The sequence below is a fragment of the Cyanistes caeruleus genome, chromosome 4, assembly GCF_971803275.1.
Source record: "Cyanistes caeruleus chromosome 4, bCyaCae1.hap1.1, whole genome shotgun sequence".
Classification (NCBI taxonomy): domain Eukaryota; kingdom Metazoa; phylum Chordata; class Aves; order Passeriformes; family Paridae; genus Cyanistes; species Cyanistes caeruleus.
In genome coordinates this window covers 60,795,356-60,822,247 of record NC_141704.1, presented here as the reverse complement: position 1 = coordinate 60,822,247, position 26,892 = coordinate 60,795,356, and the positions used below count along the sequence as shown (strand labels likewise).

At 41.0% G+C, this 26,892-nt stretch overlaps 1 protein-coding gene across 1 annotated transcript in view; it reads right to left on the bottom strand.

Moving 5' to 3' along the window:
• Positions 1-26,892, bottom strand: part of ANO2 (anoctamin 2) — a 163,277-nt gene that overhangs the window by 66,524 nt on the left and 69,861 nt on the right. Inside the window, exon 14 of the mRNA XM_086885154.1 lies at positions 9,836-9,919. Coding sequence (XP_086741280.1) covers positions 9,836-9,919 — 84 coding nt within the window. The remainder of the gene's footprint in view (positions 1-9,835; positions 9,920-26,892) is intronic.

Below are 26,892 nucleotides of genomic sequence, written 5' to 3'. Positions count from 1 at the left end.
AGTTCTGTAAATTGTTCTTAATTTATTATTTTCTCAAAAGCCTGTGACTGTTTTTATTCTCTCATGATATGTTCTCCTGATCTTAGATTTGGACTCAGCATTTATCAGGCTGACAATGCTCCAGCTTCCATGTCAACCCATTTAGACCGTCTCTTATCATGTAGAACAAGTCTAGGAAAATACACTTTACCCAACATAATTTTTAAATTATGCTTTAGATGTACACTTTGCTATCCAATATTAGACATTCTGGAAGAAATTGTCTGCTTTCTTTCTTCAGACTGATAAAAAGCTAGTTAAATCTTTGCTTGACTTCATTCTTTCTGGTTCAGTTTTTGTCTCTCTGAAACTGCTCTAGATTTTCCTTTCCATGAGGAGAAACTAACCAGCAAAAATTGTCTTTAAGGTCTGGGTTATTCTCTGGTTTAGCACTTAGAGGGAAAAAGGACTAATTATATATTGGAATAAATGAGAGTAGGTGGAAATTTTGCTTTTTAATATGGCAGCCTACTAAATCCTGAAGAACAAAGTGGCAGAACCCAGCCATGATGCATTTGTTTCCATAATGGAACAGGCCTGCAGGAGCAATCTCCAAGAAACAATTATATTTTATTATATTTTGATATATTTAGTAATATAATTGAGAATCAAAAATTTGTCAAGAACAGAACCTTATCTACAATCCAAAGCTTTAGACCCGCACAAAATGAAGAGATCACCTGAAAAGGTTTCCACACTGTATATATTATATTTCTTCAAGGAAGATATTCCCAACTCTGTAAAACCTTTTTAAAAAATTGGAAAAAAAAAAATATGATGGAAAATCATGACGTCGAGGACAGCAGAGAAAGATGGGCACTGAACAGCAGTGGGTAGAAGGCACTGTAGTGGCATTGTCAAATCAGCTACTTGAAAACCAGATTTTTCTCTTTCTCTGAAATGAAAATTCTTATGCACACTTTTTTAGTCAGTCACAGTGAAAGATATTGATTAATAACTTACTAAATACATTATATTTCCCCTGTGGAATACAGTTTTGATTTACTGAAGTACACTATTTTCCCTTCCATAGGGAATCCATTATATCCTTAATCAAACACACAAATTTGGATGGCATGGTTATCAATCTGCCTTTAGTAAACCCAAGTTACATTTTGTCCCATTGCTCAAGCACTTCTAGTAAAGCTCAAATTATATTTTCTTTCAAAATATGCCTATTGTGGTCAAACCAATTTGTCTGCACTTGTTTGAATCATTTTATTCCTGCATTTCACAGAATTGCACAACATTGGAGTTGGAACAGAGCTCAGGAGATTATTTTAGTCCAATATCCTGCTTAGAGCAGGGTCACTTAGAGCAGATTTCTCAGGCCTCTGGTCAGGCTTTACTTATCCCTAGAAATGGAGACTCCACAAAATATCTGGGCAAATTACAATCATAGAATTACAGGACAGTTTGAGTTGGAAGGGACCTTAAATCTCACCTCATTCCAACCAGTCCTGCCTGGGCAAGGATGCCTTCCACTGGCCCGGGTTGCTCAGAGCCCCATCCAACCTGACCTGGAACATTTTCAGGGATGGGGCAGCCACAACTTCTCTGGGAAACCTGTGCCAAGGCCTTACCACCCTCACAGTGAACAATTTCCTCCTAATATTCAATCTAAACTTCTTCACTGTCAGTGTGAAGCCATTCCCCCATGTCCTGTGACTCCAGGCCCTTGTCAAGAGTCTCTCTCCATCTTTCCTGTGGGTTCCCTTCAGGCACTGCAAGGCCACAATGAGGTCACCCCAAAGCCTTCTCTTCCCCAGGCTGAACAATCCCAATTCCCTCAGCATGTCCTCATGGCAGAGCTGCTCCATCACTTTGACACCCTTGGTGTCAAGTTTATTTAGTACATGAAATATCACAGTGTGAAGAGACTTCTAAATACAATGCCACCATATCCCTAAATCAAGTGAATCACAAAAATCAGCAGATCAACAGGCAAGTTTTTTTTTAATCAAGCATGGTAATATCTGCAAAAACTGAGCAGTTCAAACTGAGTTCCTTAGCTCCTTAAACTTGGAGTTTGTGGAATTTCAATCTTTGTGGGATGGATGCCCAAAGGAACTGAATGTAAATACAGTTTATTTCTTTCAAATTGTAGACAGGATTTCAGCATGCAACAAATAAAAAATTCTTGGCAACTAACTCAACTGACTGTTGTTTACACAGCCAATTTCTGTAAATTTTGTCCCAAATCTGGGCTTCTGTAGAAGGTAAATCGCATGAAATTTACCCATAAATGTGCTCAACAGAAGGTAAAATATTTACTCCAAGATACAGGAGTTCCTTACCAGCTCACAGGAAAGGGAGAATACTCTAATTTTTTTTCTGACTAGTTTTTCTAGTGCATTAAATCAAAACCTGCAGACTTCTGGAGATTTATTTTTCAGCCTGAAAATTTGCTGTGGCCCTCCAACCTGTTATTACGGTCTTTGACAGGGTACAATACAAGTCAGTAAGTGCAGACTTAAGGACTATGTTACTTACTCATGCAGAACTCCCGTTAATTTCAAGTACTGATGAATAGAACCCATAGAAATTAGTCCTTCCACTCTGTTTAATCGGAAAGACCTGCATCATCTTGAATGCTGTGGATAAGAAGCTTAGGCCTCAATTCAGAAAAAGCATTTAATTGTATCTGTATCCAGGATGCTGAAGCCTGTGCTTAACTTTAATCATATGCTTGGGTCAGAGTTCCACAATTAAACAATGCAAGCTATAGCACTGCCCAAAAAAGAATGCTTCCTTCAGCCAAAATCTTAGTAAGTTACACAAATAAGAGCAGTAAACAGCAGCCCTGCCTTCTCTAGTTTCTAGGTTCCAAACACTCTTCCAATCTTCCAACAAAGACCACTATTTTTGTTTATAAATTTTTTAGCAGAAAGAATCTCACAAGTGTAAGACACCATTTTCTTAAAATCCTTGCTCTAATCTGTGCTGTTCAGGCTCCAACAGGTGAATAAAAAAGCATCCAGTATTCCTAATTTAACACCTTTTAGCTGTCTATGCAAAAAAAAAAAAAAAAAAAATATTCCTTTGGGAAAGACAAGCAGTGATTTAATTTACTTATAACTTCAAAGAAAAAGAATGAAAGATAGATGAACAGGATAATTTATTGTAAGTTGCTCTCTGTCATCTTTGAAAGGACACTGAGATCAGGGAAGGGCCATGAGAATAGGAGAAAGAACAATCTTGTATCCATCCTCACAGAAAGGACTAAAGAATAATTAAAATAATTAAGGAATCATAATAAGTCTCATATTGGTCTCTTGAAAAGTGAAGAAACCCATTCTAAATACTAAGGAGAAGTAGGTATTTGTGAAGATTCATTTTGGATTTACCAAGGGTGAATCATTCCTGCACCAACCTGACTGCTTTCTGTGAGGAAAATGACTGGACCTGTGGGCAAGAGGAGATTTGCCCATGCCATTTGCCTTGACTTCAGCAAAAGGTGAGTTCCATGGTTTGCTCAGAGGGTGTTAGTCAATAAGTGTGCCTGGAAACCTGTAACAGCTGGAGTAATGCTGTGGTCATCCTAGAACTGCCCTGCTTTACAGAAAGGACCAGGAGGAGGTGATGGAATTCTTGCTCCTGCACAATAACATCAGGCTGGGGTGGGATCAAGAGATGTCAGTTTTATTAAGCATGTAGCTGCCCTCCAGAGAGAACTGGACTGACTGAAGGAACAGGTCTCTACTAACCTCCTGAACTTTATAAAGAGCAAATGCCTCTGAAACAGAAAACTCCTTGCAGGAGAACTGTCTCTAGTGAAAAGACCCTTTGGTGTCTGCAGAAAACAAGATGAATAAGATTGTGCCCTGGCAATGCAGTCCAACAGCATTGTGGACTGCAGCCCCTGTGTCAGTGAGTGGATCCAGGGAAGTGATTACCCCAGCTCTGCAGCACTCTTCAGCCTGTATCCAAAATACTGCTTTGGGCCTCCCAGTAGAAAACATTAATGGCACTACTTATGTAAGTCAAGGGCAGAGAACATGTACAAGGAAGAGAAACTCAGGAACAAGGCTTGCTCAGCACAGTTAAGGAACTCATCAAAAGACAGGGCCAGGCTCTTTACAGTGGTTAATGCTGGAAGTACAAGAGACAATAGGCTTATACTGAAAGCAGAGAGGTTCAGGCTAGATACAATGAGAAGCTTTTACACAATGAGAACAGTCAGGGCATGTCCAAAAAAATGGAGAAATCCCCTTGGAGATTTACGTAGCCTGACTGGGTAATATCCTGAGTAACACGGTTTGAGATCAGACCTTTCAACAGGAGTACATTTGGACTACATAAAATCCTGAAAGCCTTCCCAACTTGGAATATTCTACTATAGTATACTTTTAAGCATTCTACTACTTCATATTGAGAGTGTAGAAAGAGTTATTTCCTACTGAAGTCTGGAAAAAAATTGTAAACAGAGGAACACAGTACTGTGGCCATACCTTTGGTTTCATCTGAGACAGAAGAGAAAATTGCACTGTAGATTTTCAGAAGAACAGGGAGCAAGTGGGATATTTTTAGTTGCATTTCTTATACAACACCATACAAAGATAACCAGATTCCAAGACAGCAACAGTGAGAAGGTTTGAACACATGCCATATACTCTAAAATTAAAGAACTCCCATATCTAAACAACACATTGAAAGACCATATCAACACTCCTTTGAAGTCATAAATTTTGCTTATAAATACTCTGGTATGAAACTATCATAACCTAGAACTCAAATAAACATTAAAAGAACCATAATTATAACAAAAAAGAGGATTAAATCTCTGTGTAATATTATAATCATAATTGTTCTCATTCATCTTCAGCCATTCTTCTATTTTCATTCAGTCATTTTTTATTTTCAAAAGTTTATGATGTAAGAAATAAGTTGAAAAGGAAAAAAAATCATTTACTGCATATTCATCTAACTATCCCATATGCTTAAAAAGATATTTCTCAAAAACATGAAAAAGACCAGAAAGACACTGGCCAGTTTAAGAAATACTGTATCAAACTGAAGGGTTTATCATACTAATAATATGATTCAATAAATGCTAAAATATTAGGGGTTAAAGAACTCTGGGTATACTTAAAGTCCTTTTATAATTCCAATTGTTGAAATTGGTATTTATGACCAATTATCTTGGTTTCTTCTACAGAGTTTCAGCTGATATATAAAATAATAAGAGATTTTTTTTTTCTTTAGTTAATCTTATCAAGGACTTGCTTAATGAAGAGTTGGGCTCCAGTATCTGAAAGGGATTTTAGTCCTTGTGGGAGATTTGCTTATGGAACACTGGTAAGGAATCAACCTATAGCAAGAATTATTTTTCCATGTTTTGCAATGTTGAAATTTTAAAAATAGATATATAAAGTATTAGAAATGTACAATTCTACTTCATGTTTATCTGTATCATCCTTTACACCAGAGACCCTCCTCTTCAAACCAGCTTGCTTTAATTCAGTTGTTAACTGAAGCAATGGTTCAGGAAGAAATATTTCTGTTTCAATTACTAGCTGAATTAACAATTTAAATAATTGATTCTTCCAATATCATATTTAAAATGAATTTAAGGAAAGACAGAATACCAGATTCTATTACTCCTAGGGTTTTCTCCAAGTTAGGACACAAGCCAAGACACAAGCCCTTTTTCTTCTATAAAGAAAATCTTCCTTGAGAAGTATGTAGAATGAGTTATTTTCCTGCCAAATAGGAGAAATAAGAACACACACACACATACATATATATATGTCTATATATATACATTGTGTTGAATCATGTTTGCCAGATCAGCTGGACGTTTAATGAAAAGGAGTCAGGGCCTGATGCATCTCTCACAGAAATAACTGGAAGGCTTTCCATCAGCTCCAGTGAGAGTTGGCTCTAGCCCCATCTGCATGTTTTCAGGCACAACACCAGTTTTCATTTCCTGACTCTGTGTAATTCCATTGAGGATGGCACTACTGCAGAGAGAGAAGAGCAACTTCTCAGAACCTAGAAGATATCCACCACATTTTCAGTTAACATTCTCCACATACAATAACAACCCTATTCATTATATATTTTTATCCACATCTTCTGTGTTACCATTCATTTAAGAAAAACAAAATATATTATAAATTGTTCCATTACAAAGCTTTCATCTGCCATATTTTCATGAATGTACTGTCAGACACATGCATTCATACATGTGTGTATAATCCTTTATCTCTGCTGCAAGGACAAAAATGTCTTTTGATGTACATGAATAAAGGAGCTATACATTGCAAGCCTTTCTATTAGAGAATCATAGAATGGTTTGGATTGGAAGGGACCTTGAAGATCAGTCAGATCCAACCCCCTGCAGTGGGCAGGGACATTTTCCATTACCCCAGGTTGCTCAGAGCCCCATCCAGCCTGGTCTTCAGTACTTCCAGGGATGGGGCAGCCAAGCTTCTCTGGACAACCTGTGCCATGGCCTCAGCACCTCAGAGGGAAGAATTTCATCCTAATATTTAATCTAAACTTGCTGTCTGTCAGTTTCAAGTAATTCCCCCTTACATTGTCGCTACATGTCCTTGTAAATAGTGTGTGACCACAAAGAATGAAACAGTAGTACTGACTATAAGGCAGATCATTCCAGATTTCCTAAACCAGTCCCTTAGAACTTGTCATTTTCTAAAATCAATGTCATAATTCATAAGGACTGTCTGTTTATCTATTTGCTACTTAACCTGAGGCATTTCACACAAATGTTTCAACTTCTTTAGCTGTAAATTAATTCTCTCCTGAAATAATAGAACTTTAGGGTGTTATTGTTAGAGTAATTTCACACCAATCTTTCATGAAGCGCTCTGAATTGAGCCCTCACAGTTGCTTTCTCACCCTCTGAATAACCAATAAAATATTTATTCAAACAGTCTGAATAGGATGGTGGAGGGTGAAATTTTGTTCTTTGCTTATTCCAGTAGCAGAAACACACCAAGTCGTGTTTTGTATGAGAGCTGTTATTCTAGAACACAAACCCCACTGGGCAAGTAATACATTAGATGTGTCATACTTTGTCTTGACAGGATCATCAGGCTGATTTGGAATTTGCTGCCTGGGTAGAGTGACTCATATGTTTACTGGCCCTGACAGGTGCTGGGCATCTTCCGCACTCATTAAAGTTAATGACTTGAACAGCAGAGAGGGAAAACCGTGTGCTGGTTTCCTCTGAACCAGTATTCCCAAGTTATCATTTAAGAGAGGATGTAAGTGGTGTCACCTTTCTTCTGCAATCACAAAAGCAGCCCCTAACCAAACCCTTGTCCCTTCATTGCAAAAAATAACCCAATTAGCTTCACAGGAACTTCTTGCTGGAGTACGGCAAGGAAAAAAATTGCACTGTACACAGATCTTTGCACACAAAAGCTGGTTCTTGCCATAAAACCAGTCACTTCCTCACTGGAACAGAGGAATTAACATACTGGAAACAAGCCAGCAATTTTATAGAAATACATGCCTTTAAGTAAGCTCTGGACCAGTATTCTCACAATAGCCATCCTTTGGCATCATTTCTATCCCAACAAGCCACAGCTGCTGAACTGGAGACTTCTGACTTCATGTTAGATAAGTAATGAGAAGTTATAGGCAGTGGTGCCAGAGCCAGTCCTTTGATATTAACACAGCACAACTACAGTTGTTGAGCAGCCACACATAAAAAAGATATGCCTTTAATTTACAGTAGTTAGCTAAAAATATGCAGCAGAAAACTTCACAGAGACTTTTGCCATGACATTAGACTGTCAACCAAGACATGAAGAGTTAGAGACCTCACAGACATCTCTGTATTCACAATAAACCAAGAAATTAGGAGGATTGAATCTGTAACTACAGAGACATCTCTACTTTGATGCCTGTCCAGCTACTAGGTCTGCCCTGGTAACATGACAAAGTTCTGTACCCTGGCTTCCACCCAACAAAACAGAAATACTGAGCCAGAGACCTCACAGAAACCTGTGTCTTTATATTATCCTGCCACGCAACATCTCCTGAGCTTGATCTTGCAAAAAGAAAAGGCTGAAACCTCTAAAAATAAGGCTGAAGAATTATTGCAGTCTTAAATATTCATCACTTTTAATATCTAGCTTTTCAGGGTCTTCCAAAGCAAAATGTAATGGTGCATTTCCACAGTTAGGACAGTTTAATTGAACTGCTACGTTTAGTTTTTTCCCTCTTCTGAAGTTCTCAGATCAAAATGTGTTGCTCTCATAATTTCATAAGACACTGACGTACAAAGGTCTGAGCAACGCATCTTGCAACCCCAGACTAATGTGCTGTTTGCTGGACAGAATTAGTAGGCAGAATGTTCACTGATGGAAAACTGCTCAGTTGCTTTGAATGTATTTCAGTAATTTGAGGAACACTAATTCAGAAATTCAGTGTTTTTTCCATCCACATGGACAGAGAAAGAAATTTGACAAAAAATATTCCATGTTAGCTTTTTCATTCTTGATGTCTGAAAGGAGATTTTCCGATTTTTGTAATGCTGGAACTTTACATTGTTCCTTGTTTTCCACCTATTCATTTAACATTTCTTCTGGGGTTCTTTCTTGGTTTTTAGTGTGGGGTTTTCTCGATTGGTTGGTGTTTTGGGGGATTTTTGTTTGGGTTTTTTTTCTGTTGCTTTTTATTTTACATTAATTTCATAATTATTTCTAGAGCATCAATGGCTGACTTGTTTCCGGTTCCCATTTACTTTAAGCCAAAAAAAAAGCTGAAGAGCAATTCTTTTATTGGACTTTTACTTTGATTCCTCACTTGGGAGGCCAAGACAGCTGGGTAATGTGTAAGTCTCCACAATGTTCTGCGAGTCTCTGCTTATTGGGCAATATCAAAAGTCCACTAAAATAATTGAGAATCTTTCCATGATCTTCTGTTGAGTTTGGTTCAGCACAACAGGTGAAAGGCAGGCTCACTGAAATGAAAGATTCCCTGGAAATACTTTACAATGCTGGTCAGCAGAAGAAAGGGGTAATGAAGTTCTTCCACAAGCTAAATTTGTTGGACCAAACCTGAAAACTTGAAAATTCTTCACTTTGGATACTGATTCTCAACCAGCAAATTAAAATGGATTTTTTCTCCCTGGAAGTTGTACATGGTATTGGAATGTTTAGACTTTTCTGGCACACATGGAATGCAGGGAATGAACATGGTTAACCAAGCCTAATGGACCAAGACTACACAATTTGTGAATGTTTAAAAAATAGATCTCAAGTCAACAGTTTACAAGAGGAGATTGATTTAAAAGGACTTCTTCAAAAAAGTTTGAAATAGCCATCAAAATCCTGAACCCGCTTTAGTTCTGAAAATGATCTACCAACTATTTTTCTATTTGTCCTGGAAATGCCATTAAAACTTCACAGCTGTGTAACTGCAACAGGACTAAAGACACCAAGATTACCTTTGCAAGTGAAATCACCATAATAAAAGCTGCTTTTTTCATTGTGCAGAAAGTTCAGGCATTCGGAGGGATTGCTCTAAGAATTCTGTAGTGATTATGTTGGGAATCAGGCACTACTCTACAGATTAGATCCTGAACCACCTGTCAACTCCATTTATATGCAAATAGCTTTACTTTGAAAGACATGACCTCAAAGCCCTGCAATGGCAACTGCAGGCCTGCATTTCACCACACCACCATCTACCAAATCAAAAGGCTAATTAAGAGCATTAAAAAGTGCCTTTTGCAACCTCTGAGAGACAGACAAAAATATAATCACAACATAACAAAACACAAATTCCACATAAATTAAAAGAGCAAGCTGCATCTCACCTCATTTGAATTTTCTGTTGTGATGTTTTTATTTTTCAGCTTTTTCTGCAGCAGTTTGGTTTCATACTCTGGCCTGGGATGCTCCTGAAAAAGACAAAACAAACAAACAAATGTGATTATGATTAAGAGGAAATTCCCCAAAATTTTTGGTCACGTATTTTTTTCACAAACAAAGCCATCAAGATGATTCACCTCCACGCACTTTTGGACTAGGCTATCAGATCTGGCCCAGCTTCCCTAATCAATAAACTTTCAATGTGCCTTTGCAAAATATATTTTTCTCTCCCAAATTAGAGCATAAATTAAGCAAGGTGACAAAAATTAACCAGGCTTTTCAAGTGAGCAGCTCATAAAAGAGAAAGTTATCATGCATCTTCTCATCCCCACCAAGTTCTGAATTCATTGAGCTGGAATCTGGATTGACATCTCCCACAAAAAAAGTCTATTCCTACAGCATCAGCCATGTCATCCCTCTTTACTATAATTACAACCCTTGTATATCAGCCCCATCCAAAAAAAGGGTTATTAACATTTTCTAATTAATCTGATAGTAATGAAGAAAACAAAAAACATTTTAAATTAATAAATCCTCATAAGCAATAGAGTGGAGCCTACATGGAACTCTACCAGAATACCCTGAGAGATACAGGTGGTACTCATTTTCTGTATCTGTAACATTTTCACCAGAGCAGACACAATCCTCACCATTCTCTGTTGCATATGAGACAACAAACGCAGTGAGACCTCCAAACAATTTATTATCCTGATCATGAGATTTTCCTAATGCATTCAAAAGGTATGTAATAAAGCGTTGCTTCTGGGCCTGGGGGTCTGTCCGACCCCCAGCTTCTGCCAGTAACAAGCCCAGATAGACATCCCGGGTAAGAGAGCCACCATCCAGGCAGTTCCAGGCTGTTTCCAGCCAGGGGTAACCCTTAGGAGCGTGGCCAGAGGCTTGAAGTGATCAGCTCTTTTAGATGTGATTTCTGCTCCTGCAGTGATCAGCTCTGTTCAGCCCAGCCAGCTGTGTTCAGGGGTTACCCCAGCCAACGCAGACAAGAGATGGGAACACCATGTAGCATTTCACAGAAAGTCTTTAATGCAGGCTTCAGCAAAGGGGGCCAGTGATGATCTAACCCTGAACTGGGCAAAAGCCAGAGTTTTTATAGGGAAGAGGAGAATCAGGAAGGGGACCAATGGTCTGAGACCAGGATAAAATGACCAATAGTTAACAGGGAGATAACATGGGGTCCTGAAGCAGGAAGGGGTCCACAGCTTAGTCACTGTGACTAGGTGGTTTTGTCTTGTCTTAGGGGACATATCTCCAGGGAGGATGCCTGTCAGAGGACTGGGCTTCCTCCACAACTCCTGTCTCTGTATTTAGTAAAAAGGCATCTCCTATAGCTCATTTGAAGCAACAGAGAAGGCATGAGAACATAGGTAAGACAATAATAATCACAATAAAAATCCATAAAATCCCCTTAACTAAAGATGACACCCATCCCGTTAGTCCCCAGTGACCAAGAAGCTAATTTTCATCTTTGGGCAGGGATGGGGCTTCTGATGACAAAATTTGGTTGTTGTTTTTTTGGGAGGGTGGGGTGTGGGGGGAGAGTTAGGGTTTTCTCCCTCATCCCTTTCCTCTGTTCTTTCTCCCCCTTTTTCTATATACTAAAAGCCGAGGATGGGGGAGGTAGGTATAGAGTTTAGGGAGGTTCTGGCAAGGGTTGAGGAAGGGGGACATGAGGGTTTTTAGGGAAAAAGGGGTAACAACATATAAACTAGGGAGCAGTTTGTGACCAGGCTGTGTCTGGCCTATGGCTTGACTGATGCGGGAACATCTTGCTCAGTTCTCTGTTTTGTCTGCTATTGGGTGACTGGATGATCTTCTCTCTGGTTTGTGGATGCTCGGTGACACCGCGGTCTCCATGCAGAGCAGTTCTGGTTTTGTGGAGGTCTTGTATTTGACTCAGGAGAATTCTTGTTAGTGCCTGTGGGGGCAGTGTTTGCAGTGCCTAGATATGGTTTTATGTTTTTTCCTGAGAACCATCTTGGGCCAGATGGTAGTGAGACACAGGCATAGCCTCTTCCCCAGGTAATCAGTTGGAAAGGCCTCCAAACCTGATGAGTCTCTGGGTCTTTTACTAGCACTGGTGGCTTCTCAGTGAGCTTAGCTCGGGTTGAATTTGAGAAGTGGCGAGGGATTGGAGGGTCAGGCTCAGATGCTGTACAATTTAGGAAGTTAATGACATAGAGTGCCTTACAAAGTATCTCGACAGGGGATGTAATTTCTGCTTCTCTCCATTGTTCATGGAGGACTGTTTTGAGGGTTTGACAAGTCCTTTCTATGATAGATTGCCCTGTAGGATTTGCAGGTATGCCTCTATTGTGTTCTATTCCCCACTCACTGAAGAACTCTTTTAACCTGTAAGAGACATAGGTCCACTGTCTGTTTTGATGGTTTTTTGGGACTCCCAGAGTGGCAAATGCCAAGAAGAAAATGCTTGATGGTGTGAGTGACACTTTCTCCCACATAAACTGATGCAAACACTGTTCCAGAAAACATGTCAACTGACACATACACTTATTTAGACCTCCCAAAAGATGGAAAATGAGTCATATCAGTCTGCCACAGCTGACAGCTGTTACTGCCTTGGGGATTGACCCCAGTACCCATAGACGGCATTTGGTAATTTTGGCAATTTGGGCATGTTGCAATAATAGCTTTTGCTTGATCTTTTGAGAGCTTGAACATTCTGATGAGGGCAGGTACATTTTGGTGATAAAATGCATGTGACAACTTTGCCTGAGCAAAGATGTCAGGGACATTAGCCATTTCCACTGGCATGTCCATCCACTGGCATGTCCAATGCATCTGCTTTCCTATTCTCTTCTGTGATGGCACCTGGCAGGTTGGTGTGTGACCTCACATACATAATATGGTAAGGTTGCTTTCTGTGGGAGATTAAACAAGTTAATGCAGAGATCAATTGGTGTAACTTTGGATTTGAAACGTCTTTGAGAAAAGCATGTTCTGCCCTCATAGCTATACCAGCAACACAAACTGAATCTGTGACCAAATTAAATCTTTGAATTTCTCAAAGGCTCTGACAACAGCTGCTAACTCATCTATCTGTGGGGATCCTTCCACTGTTTGGACATCTGTCATGGAGTTACTTTACCTTTAAGGGAGTTGGAGTTGCTGGGAAGTGCTTGGAGTCTTTTCTCCTGACCAATTATCGGTCATTGCTGGGAATTGACAGCAGTTTAGGCCATTGAAAAGTGGGATCAACTTGTGAACCCTACCTTAAAATGTAAAAGCAGAGCTCTCTGGGTTCTCTTTGTTTTCTGGCTGTGGAGAGTGGCGGAGCTCCAGGCCTCCCGTTCCCTGCCCAGGCCATGCGGCCGGGCGGGGATGGGGCCGGGCCTGCCCCGTCTCCCGGCCGGGAGATGGGGGGGCCTGGGGAAGGTTTTCTTCGGGCCCGGGCCGGGCCGATCTCTGGCTCGGCTGCAGGTTTTGCTGTAACTAATTCACTAGAAACTGCCCAGTGAAGAAAGAGGGAAACCCTGGACTTGCAGCGGGTTGGAGCAGAGACTACACGCTCTAGAGCAGCCATGAAGAAGACGGCTCCAGCTCCTGTTCGGCAGAGATCACCGAACCATCTACAAAAGCCTGGGCAAGATGTTAACTCTTTCATTACCCAGATGAGACTTGCGGATTAATCTTTTTATCCAGAGAGAGAGAGAGAGAGATATCAACATGAAAAGAGACTTTATAAACTACCAGTGACAGGAAAGAAAAGAAGCTTCAAGGAAAGTAGAGAATTAAGAAGATGCTTTAATTAAGCTGAAATATCTCCCTGTTAAAACTATGGAGATGGACAATGAAGTCCTGAAAAGAACTCCTTTAATTCATGATATAGGATCTAGAGAGGAATAGTGTTCAAAGTGTAAATTTGAGTAAAGAGTAATTATAGTATAGTGAAGTACTAGGAGATTAAAAGCCTTGAGAGGCCATGAGAAAACTGTTGAGAGATTTGAAGCCCTGAGAGGCCATGAGAAAACTGTTTTCTGGTGAAGCTCACAGAAACAGATGAAGAAGACTTTTTTTTTTTCTTTTTTTGCCTTTGAATAACTTATCCTTAAAAATGCTATCTCTAGACGCATGGCCCATACACACCTCAGAGTGATGTGAGAATGGGAGGAGTGAACTCTAATAATAGCATCTCTAGACAGCTAACATTAGGGCAATAGAAAACTATAACAAAAATAGTTTTCTTGTGAGAAACTCCATAAATTAACAGGAAGAAACTTCTGTTTCTCTATAAAGATTGGTAAAAAGACTAGCAAGAATTGGGACTGTTTTAACCATCAGAGTTCCAGAGTTTTTGTCTCTGTTGTCATGTGTACCAGGGAATAGTGGGTAGATAGGGGATGGAAAGGTTTTTCTGGAAGTTTATTCTGGTGTTCTTATTACTGTGGTTTGTCAATAAACTTTCTTTTTTTTTCCCCCTTTTAAGTTGTATGCCTGTTTTGCTCTTATTCTAATCCATATCTCACAGCAAGAAGTAAGTAATTTTCTTAGTTAGTGGTTTAAAACCACGACAACATCAGATTCCTACTTTTGGGTCTTGGGGTCCTTCCAGGTCATCACAGACTTGTGGGATGACCCTGAGCCATCTGTAAAAAGAGTTACAGCTTTGAAAGGTGTCCTGCTTTGGACTAATTTTGGGATCAGATTAAAGGCCACATTAAAAAGTTTATGTTTTGGTATGCAGATTGAAACTTGGCCTGTTTAGCTATCCAGGACAAACTGGAGCTTTTCATTGGTCTGGAGCAAATGCTCTAGGTCTCCAGTAGTCAGTGGCAGGCATATGCATGTGAAATCACACCCTGCAAAAGAGCGGAGGTAGGTCCTGGCTTTTTTAATTAGATGTGCCAAGATTTCCTCAAATGTGGTAATTGTTTTTGTAGGCTGGTTGTTTGTAAAGATCTATTCAAGTATCAATAGAGGGTCTCTGAGTTGAAGGTCCCATTGGAAAATCAGTCCATAAAAATGGGGGGCCTTTTCCAAAATGACAAACTGGAAAGGCAGGCTGGGCTCGAAGTGATGGGCTTGGTGTGAAGACAGGCTTCTTGGATTTTGGTGATGGTATCACGGGCTTCTAGTGTGAGGGCACGTGGAGAGTCCAGTTCTCTGCTGCCATGGAGAAGATGGAACAGGGGGGTGAGGTCTTCTGTTGTAACTCCTATCAGGGGATGTGTTCAGTTGATGGGCCCACATAAACTGTACAAATCTCTCAGGGTCTTTGGTTCGTCTTGGATGGTGAGCTACTGGGGTACGATGGTCCTTTCACAAATTTGGAGTCCGAGATAAGTCCATGGGCTGGTGTACTGCACTTTGTCCTCACAAATCTCAAATCCTGGTTTCTCTATAGTTTCAATGGTCTTTTTAACCGCTTTGTCCAAATAAGTCTTTTCTGATGCACTGACCAGGATATCATCCATGTAGTGGTGGATGATTGCATCTGGGAATAGCTTCCAGATGAGGGACAGAATGTGAGCGACGTACCACTGGCATATAGTTGGACTATTCTTGAGGCCTTGAGGTAGACAAAGCCAATGATATCTTTTGAGTGGAGCCTCTCTGTTAAGAGAGGGGACGGAGAAGGCAAAGCAGGAGGCATCTTGGGGGTGTGGCGGGATGCTGAAGAAACAGTCTTTGATGTCTATGATGTCAAGAGTCCAGTCTCGAGGCAGCATCAATGGTGAGGGAAGGCCAGGCTGGAGGGGACCCATGTCCTCAATGACATTGTTGGTCTTGTGAAGATCATGTAAAGTCTCCACCTGTCTTTTCCAGGCTTTTTCAGCACAAAGACTGGGGAGTTCCAAGGGCTGGTGGTCTCAATGACGTGGCCTTTGGCAAGATACTCTTCAACTAGGGCTTCTAGTGCATACAATTTCACCTTTGAGAGGGGCCACTGCTCAACCCAGACTGGGTCCTCACATTTCCAAGTGAGCCGAGGGGTAGATAGCAGCGCGCAGTCCTCAGTGGTGCCAGTCAGAACTTCCCACTGGGAATGCGTAAGGAAGCCCCCCACTGGGATAGAAGGTGCCTACCCCTTAAGGTGATGGGAGCCCTTACCACGAATGACCGGATGGTTGCCATCTTGCCTTCAGGCCTTTCAACGATGACATTCTGCTTGCTGTGCATACACACTGTAACTCCACTGATCCCTGCAATCATGCCTGCCACAGGCTGCAGTTCCCAGTTTGCTGGCCACTCCGAGCAGTCAATGATGGTCACATCTGCACCAAAGTATCATTTAAATCATTGAATCTCAGAATACTCTGGGTTGGAAGGGTCCTTACATCTCGTTTCAACCTCCCTGCCAGGGGCAGGGATACCTTCTCCTGTGATGTGTAAATGTTTTTGGTCATAAGGAATGACAAAAGTCACAGGTGTTGCAAAAAATCAGAAGTATTTAATGATAGATTACACACTTGGCATGGAAATTGGTATGTAGTCCCTAACCTACTATAAAAGAACATGTCAGTGGGATTTGGATGAAGGAATGAGATGAAAGGGGAGAGAGAAAAGGAGATAATAGAGAGAAAAAGAGATTAGCAGCCCAAATTCCAATGTTGATCCCTTATGGGGTGATGGGATGTCCAAGATCCCAAGGAGCGCCACCTAGGCTTGCTGGGGGTACCCTTTTAAGGGTGGATTTCTGCCTCTGAAAATAAGTTTCTTGCTTCCCGTGCAAAAAAGTTATCAAGAATCCTCCATCATTTCAGACCTTTCTGAAAGTGGGCCAGAGTCTTTCAGGGATCTTTGGGGTCTTGATCCCCCCTACAGTCCATGCCCATTTCTTGGCCTGATTCCTGCACTTTTTTTGTTGTGCATCTGTGGACTTGATCAAGATGTTTGCCCCAGAAAAGTGCTGCTCTACCTTCACATGTCCCCCTTCACATTTTGTTCTTCCTCCTGGTGTGCTGGTACCAACAATACTTGTCTGTGATTACCAACAATCCTTGGCTCCTTGGCTATCCCAGTATCAGTGTTTGACACACACAGTAGACACTTCTGGGTATCTACACAGGTTGGTCAGAGCCCTAGCCAACCTGGCCTTGACCGCTTCCAGGGATCGGGCAGCACAGCTGCTCTGGGAAACTTGTGCTAGGGCCTCACCACCCTCACAGGGAACAATTTCTTCCCAATATCCAATCTAAACTTCCTCTCTGTCTGTGTGAAGGCATTACCCCTTGTCCTTTCACTCCAGGCCCCTGTCAAGAGTCTCTCCTTTCCTGTGGGCTCTCTTCAGGCACTGCAAGGCCACAATGAGGTCACCCCAAAGCCTTCTCTTCCCCAGGCTGACCAATCCCAATTCTCTCAGCCTTTCCTTGTAAAAGAGGTTCTCCATCCCTCTGATCATCTTGGTGTCCTTCCTCTGGACAACATGTGGAATTCCAAAAAATAGTGAGGCACGGGTAAACTCTAACAGTAATAAAGCTGATTAGCAGCAAAAATGGTGGTAAGCAGGATGGGGAAAGGACAAAGGTACAACAATAAGCATTTAAAGATGCTGCAGCCAATGCCTGTATCCTGATGCTTTTTTAATTTTTACTAGCTTGTGTTGATTTATTTGCTACCAAGCTTCCTTACATAAAGATTCAGAGATTGGATGTGACAAACATTTTTAGACTTAAATGAAGAAAGGATGAAGACACCTGGCATGGATGGCTACATGACAGGAGACAGCTTGATCAAAGCAGGGAAAGGAGATAAATGAAGCTGTAAGAAACTGAGGAAATCTAAATACACTATGCTACTGCAGACCTGAATTTGGTTTTTTTTCCTTTTTTCTCTTATTTTCTGCTAAGCAAAGCATTCTGAGACATGAAGGGCAGCCTCCAGAGGTCAGAGCAACTTTTGAAAACTGTTTTGAATGAAAACAAGGTGAAATAAAGAAAATAAATACCACACAAAACATTGGATACTGGCTTACTTTTTGCTATTGACAGTTTTGCTCTGAGTACATATTCTGCTCAAATTTGGCCAAGTTATTTTTAGTTTTTCTAGTAAGACACTCCAGTGTCCTTTTAACTGCCTCTCATACACCTACACCTGGATTGGAATAGCAGGAACTGGAATTTGCCAAGTCACCTTACCCTTGACTGAACAGACCACAGAGGTCCATGGAATGCCTTTTGCAGATATTCCTTGTATGAGTATTTTGCACAAAGTATTTCTTTACAGTCCAGATTTAGGGATATCTGACCCATGTATCCGTGGATGTGAAGGGACAATTCTACTCAGCTGTAAGAAGAGTGTGATTCAATTCTTTGTCTGAAAATGGGAAGAGTTCTACACTTAGGACAATAAGTTAGAAATAGTTGTGATGACTTCACAAAGGCCAAATGTCCATGTTGGGATAGATTTGAATCCTAGGATGCTGGAAAGACATCCAGCCAGACACTTACTGAAAGCCAAGTGAGCTAAGGTACTCTGAGGCCAAATGAGTGCTCCAAGTAGAAAATGGTAATTTCCATTCTGAAAACAAAGAGCCAAAACATGAAATTTCTGCTCAAGCAAAGCTCATGTTGACATCAGTGGGAATTTTCCCTGAGAGTGGTCTCCAGGATTTGCCTCAGACATACACACATATATCCACTATCCATCCAATTAAGCCTCTGTAGATAAGTGATCCAGTGTGATAAGAATAAATAATGTGAACCAATACCTCCTTAATTTCCTTTTGATTTAGAAAGAAAATGATAATGAAATTTTACAAACATGCATGACAAACACATGGAATGTATTTTAAAAAAAAAATAAAATTAGAACCTTAGCAATTATCCCAGATTTGACAGACCAAAGGAGTTATCAAAAAAATAAGCCATATACTGTAAGTAAAGGCAGACTCACTGCAAATCACTTGAACAGACTTATCCATCCTAACATCCTGAACAGAAGAACAGCTAAGCAGTGCACACTGTTGCAAAGGAGGTTTTTCACAAATGAAAATTTGAATGACCCAGCTGCTGTCCCAAAGCAAGATGGAAATGTGGAATGAACAGAACAAAGAGCCAGCTGTTCTCTGCTGCAAAATGGTTAATTATTAGAAATCAAGGACTTAAACCCTTAAATTTCTTATGATGGTGACATTGGATGCAGGGGGTGAAAAGTCTAGGGAAGAGTTTGTCATTCACACCAAGGACTTGTTATAAATCCATATTGTGATATTGGCTTTTGCAAGTGATGAATGAATGGATTAATATTGTATGTTAACTACTTTTTGGCTATATATGTACTTTTTCTCTTGCTAACAAGTTTTAAGCATAAAGAATTTTGTGGTGTCCCTCAGTACAAAGCAGAGAAACCCCAGAGGGCAAAGACAGTGGGGCCCAAGCTGTTACCAGCAGCAGGACATGGAGACCAGGCTGTTACCAGCAGCAGGGATCAGGCTGTTGGCAGCAGAAGGACATGAAGCCCAGCTGCCATCAGCAGAAAGATGAGTGGCCCAGACTGTTATCAGCACTGACCACTTGCAAGAAAAAGAAATCAAACTCAAAAATAATGATGATCAGCAAAAATAAAAACCATACTGAGCATGCTCTGAAAAGGTGGAACCAAGGAGGGGACATGCTAAATACTTCTTGAAAAAGTTTGCATTAAACCCTCACAGCAGGATGGGATAAAAAGGGTGTTCCCAAGATACCAGGTGTGTTCCTGGCAACCCACCAGGGCACCCGGCCGTTTTAACCCTTTGCTTTATTTTCTCTGTCTCCTAATTGTCTTTTTGTTTACATTAAACTTTTTATAATTTATTAAGAAAGTGAACCTCGTTTTTCACAACTTGTTTAGGCTGCCCTATTAATAGGATGCTTGTCAAAGGAAAAACTGTCTTGTATGTCAGCATGGAGTCACTGGTAGATTATCACAATCTTTTTAGTTCAGATCACTTTCAAAATAAGTCTGTTAAATGAAAAATTAAACCAAAAGCTTCAGTAAGTTATGTAGCATGAAGATAAGTTTAGGAGTGTTAAAATCTATGAGCAAGTATACAGGAATTCAGTTATTAAAGATATTCTAGAGCACATAAAACAGAATTAAACAAAACTATAAAGTTCTATTATGGGATTGTATGTGCCAGAGAGACAGATTTTATGCTTTTTTTTTTTCATTGAGCAAGAACAGTGGTCATGCTTTTGGCAAGTACCTGTAAAACTAAATTTTGAAATTTAGCCTCAGATTTTAAAGCTCCCTTAAGCTAGGACCAAACAACCAAATGCTGCCATTTCAATGGCAGATAACGTATTTTGTGGGTAACTGTAGCAGAATATAGCTACATTATTTATGTTTGTTCATTATGCAATTCAAATCCAACCCATTTAAATACTCCTATATAAATAAGTGGAATTGCATATATCACAGAACCACAGAATGGCCTGGGTTGGAAGGAGATCATCTTATTCCAACCCCTTGCCATGGGCAGGGACACCTTCCACAATCTCAGGCTGCCCCATCCAACCTGCCCTTCCAGGGATGGGGCAGCCACAGCTTCTCTGGGCAACCTGTGCCAGGGCCTCACCACCCTCACAGGGAACGATTTCTTCCTAATATCCAACCTAAGCCTATTCTCTGTCAGTTCGATACCATTGCTCCTTGTCCTTTCACTCCAGACCCTTGTAAATAGCACCTGATATCTTGTGTGTTTTCCAAGGAGAACATCCCTGGTAAACTCTGCTCACCTACCTGGATCTCCTGAGTCACTAGAAAAGAGGAGGAACAAAGACCTTGAGGTAGTCCCTGTTCCTAGTAGGGTAATGCTGGATAAAGACAGATTTAACCTCTCTGAACCCAGGGGAGGGAAGAATTTGTACCACCCTAAGTGACCCAACCTTTGAGTGGCCCATCGTAACACCCCAAGGAATCAAGACTACCAATAAAAAAATTTGAGCCTTGAAGAAAATTCAGGTCTAGAAAGGACAAGGGAAGTCATTACAATGGAAAAAGAATAAATGAAAGTCAACGAGAGCATTTTGATATGTCTGGTAGAGAGGAATAAAAGAAGAAAATGTCCTGAAGTCGCAGGATCTTCTGGCACATCTCTGGATCAAGAGTCTTGTGATTACAAATGTAATCACAGACCTTTACCAACTTCTTGGAAAGCGAAGACATTTTCACCTGACTTTGTTCTTACTGTTTACAACTTTAAACATGTTTAAAGTGTGCCTTCGTGTGTAATCTTTTGGTGGAGCAATAACTGGTACTAAACAGTTTCCCCAAAGAGCTGAGGGACATCATTCATTCTTCAGCATTCCTTCCCCAACTATCCTAATGAAATTCTCATCCTCCTAAACACAGGACTTAAATATAACATTGAAAGGATTTTTTAGAAGAGCAGTTCTAGCCAAGGATAATTAAATAATTAGAGTTAGTAAGAATTTAATGAAGGTCAGGGAAGATTCATTGGAAAGGGTAAGAAAAGTAATGAAAAAGGTTAATAAAAAAACATACAAAGAATTTTAAAAATATTTGGAAACACAGACCCAACAGGAAAATTAGAATTGTTGTGGGAAAAATGTGAGATAATGAATCTGGAGAAAATAATCCAAACTAAAGATCTCATTGGCACAAGAAACTTGAGTATGCAGAAAGGAGAAATTTGAAACAAAACAAAGTACTTTAGCTACAAATTTCCCTTTTAACAATGCTGGACACTTTCTCCTGAGAGGGCTACACAGTTATTTTATTAGAGTCTCCTCTTTGAGGATTTTAGCAAACAAAAGTATCTTATACTTTGTGGTTTAGTAGATACTATTAAAACTTCAGAAAAAGGAGTCTGCTTCTATCATTTGCAAGGTAGAAGACAAGGTGAAACCATCAAATTGATCAGATCAAAATTAATTTTGAAACCATGATAGAGAAAACAAAGTTAAACCAAGATCAAGCTAGGTGAGAATGGAATGTATCTGCAAACATATTTAATGTCACCAAGTCAGCTTGCTTTTTAATTTTGTTTAATTCTCTTTTACTCAATCTACCTTCATGATTAATTTGTCTTAACTTAGCAGTAATCCACAGTGACCTCAAAGACTTCCCTTATGGGTTTCTATGGATGCTAGCTTTGGAACAGGCTGCAGGGAGCTGCAGAAAATGCAGGCCCATGGCCTCTCAGTCCTGCCTGAGAAGCTAGCCTGGGAATTCAAAGGAGGATTTCAAAACAATCCTCAGAGACAGAAAACAACTGCCAGGTGCTGTTTGTCTGTCCTTTTGTTTACCTTGCAGGAGAGAGTCGGGGGGGCAGTGTGCCCCTGACCAATGATGGTAATGTAGTACTTTGCTAACCAATAAGAGTTTCTTTTCTGTACTTTCCACGTATCTGTCTATAAGACAAGCCTGAAGCAATAAACTGGGAATTCTCGTGTTGTGACTCCCTTGAGGGTCCGTGTCGTTCTTTTAAGCCGTTCCCAATCGGAACGACAGGTTTCATTTACAGGGGTTTTTTAAACTCATCAAATAGCAAAAGGAAGACTCACGCTTTGGGAATTAGTTTGCAAATAAACTAAAATAGTTGGCAAACATTTTACAGAGCACAGGATTTTAAGTTGATGTTCCTGAGGAAGACGGACATCCAAGTTCCTCCCTGTTATAATGAAACACTGTAACAGCTTGACTATTTGAAAAATACCAAGACCAATGAGTGGAGACTCCTTGGCATTTCAGTTAATGCAGACTATCTATTTGACTTCCAAGTTCTTGCCCAAATTCTAAAATTTCATCTTTTGTAATTGCATTTCTATTTCAGTTTGCACAGGATCATTGGCAAAATTATGGAAAATCTCTTCCACCCAAAAAAATGAAAGCAGAAACATCCTGGAAATACAATTTCTGAAGATTCATGGGAAGGCAAGAGTTTCTACTGCCCACATCATTAATCAGAGTCCATCTGTACTTCTTCATCAAGCAGAAGAGGGTATGGATTCTCCCACCTCTGTTCCTGATTTATTGATGGCCATATTCCTTATTACACACTCTGAAACAGAATGATATACACAACCTCTTTCATTGGGCAACACAGTCACACATCTGTGACAAGGCACATTGCGTGGAGGAATTTCAGGAAGAATTCCTTCCTTCACTGGAAGGGGTGTTAAAGCACTGGAATGGGCTGCTCATGGTGCAGACTCACCATCCCAGGAGGTGTCCAGGGAATGACTGGACATGGCACTCAGTGCTCTGGTCTAGGTGATAAGTTGAGGATTAGTCAAAGGCTAAACTTGATAACCTTGGAGGTCCTTTCCAACCCAAATGATTCTGTGTTTCTGTGTGTGTTTATGCACAGTGTTCCCAAGACTTTGTCTGCTCTCATGGTTCTGGTCTTGAGTTTCTTTTCTTTCCCTCTCCCATTTGTTTATCAGATGCTGTATTGCTTTTCAACCCAATTATCTGTTTTCCACTTGGTACCCAATGCTTGCCATTCTTTTTGTGGATTTCAGGTGTCCAAACACAAATTCTCCAAGTCTGTACAGCTGCTAGCTGCAAAGATGCATAGAAGCCTTAGGAAGTCTGCTTTCTCAGACTGCCATTGTCAAGATATTTACTAATAAATGGACTAAATTAATATCTTGTGTGACTCTTCTGAAGCAAGAGATTTGGTCCAGTGTGTTTAAAGAAATTTACTGAATTAAAGTTAAAGAATTTACTGAAAGCTTTATGGTCAATATCCACAAAAATTATACCAAAGGCATTTATTTCAATATAACTCTCACAAAGTACTTCACAGCTCTTCATATTTATGGTTGTTTTTTTCTCTGCTTTGGTTCTGTAAATTCCCCTCCTGAAAAGATTGACAATCAATAACTTAACTCCATCTAGTCTGAAAACTCTTAAAACTCCTGAGCTTCTTCCTTGTCCCTTTCTTGCTTTCTTAAGTGATCCCACTTCTGGTTCCTTCTGGCCTAACCTGATCAGACACAATCCTCCCTTTTCCAACATAATTTTCAACACATCACTGAAACCTAATGCCAGTAACTTTCTACAGACAAATTTATCCTCATCTTTATGAATCGTATGAATAAAAGGTGAACAAAACCTGATCTAGTTTCTGGGGCTTTGCTGAAGTACCAAGAACTGACAGAAGACGGCACAGTGCATGATTTTCTGCTTAAGATGTCATGTCAAGAGACATGTCCATTATTCTTCAAAAAAGACCTGGATCAATGAGAAAATGCCCAGAAAAGAACAAGAACGAAGAGATACACAGAAAATCCTTCTACTACCTGAAGGGAGCCTACAAGAAAGATGAAGAAAGAGACTCTTGAGAAGAGCCTGGAGTGACAGGACAAAGAGGAATTGATTCACACTGACAGAGAGCAAGTTTAGACTGGATATTGGGAAGAAATTCTTCCCTGTGAGGGTGCTGAGGCCCTGACACAGGTTTCTAGAGAAGGTGTGGCTGCCCCATCTCTGGAAGTATCCAAGGCCAGGCCGGATGGGGCTCTGAGTAACCTGGGATAGTGGAAAATGTCCCTGCCCATGGCAGAAGCGAGGAACAAGATGATATTTAAGGTCCCTTCTAATCCAAAGCATTCTGTGGTTCTATAAGTCTCAGAAAATATTTAGGAACTAAGACTGAAAGAACAGAGGCTTGTTCATCTTAAACAAGTAAGGGTGACAGATATTGTGTGATAAAATGATATTGTACTGAATTATGTTGAAAAGAGGACAGAAGTAATCTCTCTCTTGATCCTTGAAAGACAAAATTATAAAAAAAGAAGAGAGAAAAAAATTAGCATGTAGCAAGGAGGTTTAAAAACCACTAGGAAAAGCTTGTTAGCCGTACAGATAGAGAAGCAGTATAGTAGATTACCTAGGGAGGAATTGAAATCTCCACTGCTGGATTTATTTAAGAATAAATTAGACAAATATCTCTTCATAATGATTTAAGTAGAGTTGATCCTACAATGCACACAGGATGGCCCCTCAAGGTCCATTCCAGTCTTATTTTATGATTCTAAGTTCCTAATTCTTCAGCTTGTGCTGAAATTTGTCTGGCACTCCTTCATTTGTTGTAAACAAAGGATTCTGGCTGATCCCTGTTCACTGTCAGTTCCTGTCCACAGACTTTTACCACTTCAGGCCTGTTCATCACAGGAGCTCACAAACCTATAGGTTCTTTCACAGCATTTTGCAAATAAGAAGATAAACATGAATATTTTGTACTGTGAGTGATGAACTTGAATCACAGAATCACAAGGTTGAAAGAGACCTTCAAGATGATCAAGTCCAACCCAGCCCTAACACCTTAACTAGACCATGGCACCGAGTGCCACATCCAGTCTGTTTTTGAACACATCCAGGGATGGTGACTCCACCACCCCCCCAGGTAGTCCATTCCATACTTTATCACTCTCAGTGAAAAACTTTTGCCTAATATCCAACCTAAATTTCCCTTGGCTCAGCTTCAGACTGTGTCCTCTCGTTCTTGTTCAGTTGCTGCATTAAGAGACCGACCCCCACCTGACTACACCCACCTCTCAGGAGGTTGTAGAGAGTGATAAGGTCACCTCCAAGTCTCCTTTTTTCTCCAGGCTAAACAATCCCAGCTCCCTCAGCCATTCCTCACAGGGTTTGTGTTCCCAGCCCCTCACCAGCCTCGTTGCCTCCTCTGGATGCGCTCAAGCGTCTCAACATCCTTCCTGAACTGAGAGGCCAGAACTGGACACAGCACTCATGGAGCGGCCTCACCGGTGCCAAGTACAGGGGAAGAATGACCTCCCTGCTCCTGCTGGCCATGCTACTCCTGATCCAAGCCAGGAGCCATTGGCCTTCTTGGCCACCAGGGCACACTGCTGGCTCATGGTCGGCTGGCTGTCACCAGTACCGCCAGGTCCCTTTCTGCCTGGGCACTGTCCAGCCACACTGTCCCCAGCCTGTAGCACTGCAGGGAGTTATTGTGGCCAAAATGCAGAACTTGGCACTTGGACTTATTAAACTTCATCTTATTGGACTCTGCCCATCCATCCAACCATTCCAAATTTCTCTGCAGAGGCGTCCTATCTTCCAACAGATCAACACACACTCCCAGCTTAGTGTCATCTGCAAATTTACTAATGAAAGTCTCAATACCCTCATCCATGTCATCAATAAAAACACTGAACAGGACTGGCTCTAGCACAGACCCCTGAGGGACACCACTGGTGACTGGCTGCCAGCTGGATGCAGCACCATTCACCACCACTCTCTGGGCATGACCATCCAGCCAGTTCTTAACCGAGCAGAGTGCTCCTGTCCAAGCCAAGGCCTGCCAGCTTCTCCAGGAGTATGCTGTGGGAGATAGTGTCAGAGGCCTTGCTGCAGGCCAACTAGACAACATCCACAGCCTTTCCAGCATCCACCAGGCAGGTTACCTGGTCATAAAAGGAGACCAGGTTGGTCAAACACGACCTACTTCTCCTAAACCTATGGGCTGGCTGGGTCTGATCCCCTGGCCATCCTGTAAGTGCTGCATGATGACACTCAGTATAAGCTGCTCTATTTCCTTACCAGGTACTGAGGTCAGGCTGACTGGCCTATAATTACCAGGATCCTCCATCCCACCCCTTTTGTGAATGGGTGTCACATTGTCCAGCTTCCAGTCATGTGGAACCTCACCAGTGAGCCAGGATTGTGGCAAATGATAGAGAGTGGCTTTGCAAGCTCATCTGGCAGCTCTCTCATCACCCTGGGATGGATCCCATCTGGGCCCATAGATGGATGAACATCCAAGCTGCTCAGCAGTTCTCTGACTGCCTCCTCCTGGATAACAGGGGGGCATCCTGCTCCCTGACACCCTCTACCAACCCAGGAGGACAGTTGTCCTGAGGACAAGCCATCTTCCCACTAAAGACAGAGGCAAAGAAGGTGTTAAGCACTTCTGCCTTCTCCTCATCTGCAGTTACTAAGTTCCCTCCCACATCCAGTAGAGAACAAAGGCTACTCTTCCCCTTCCTTTTGCCATTAATATATTTGTAAAAACATTTTTTATTATCTTTTACTAAAGTTGTCA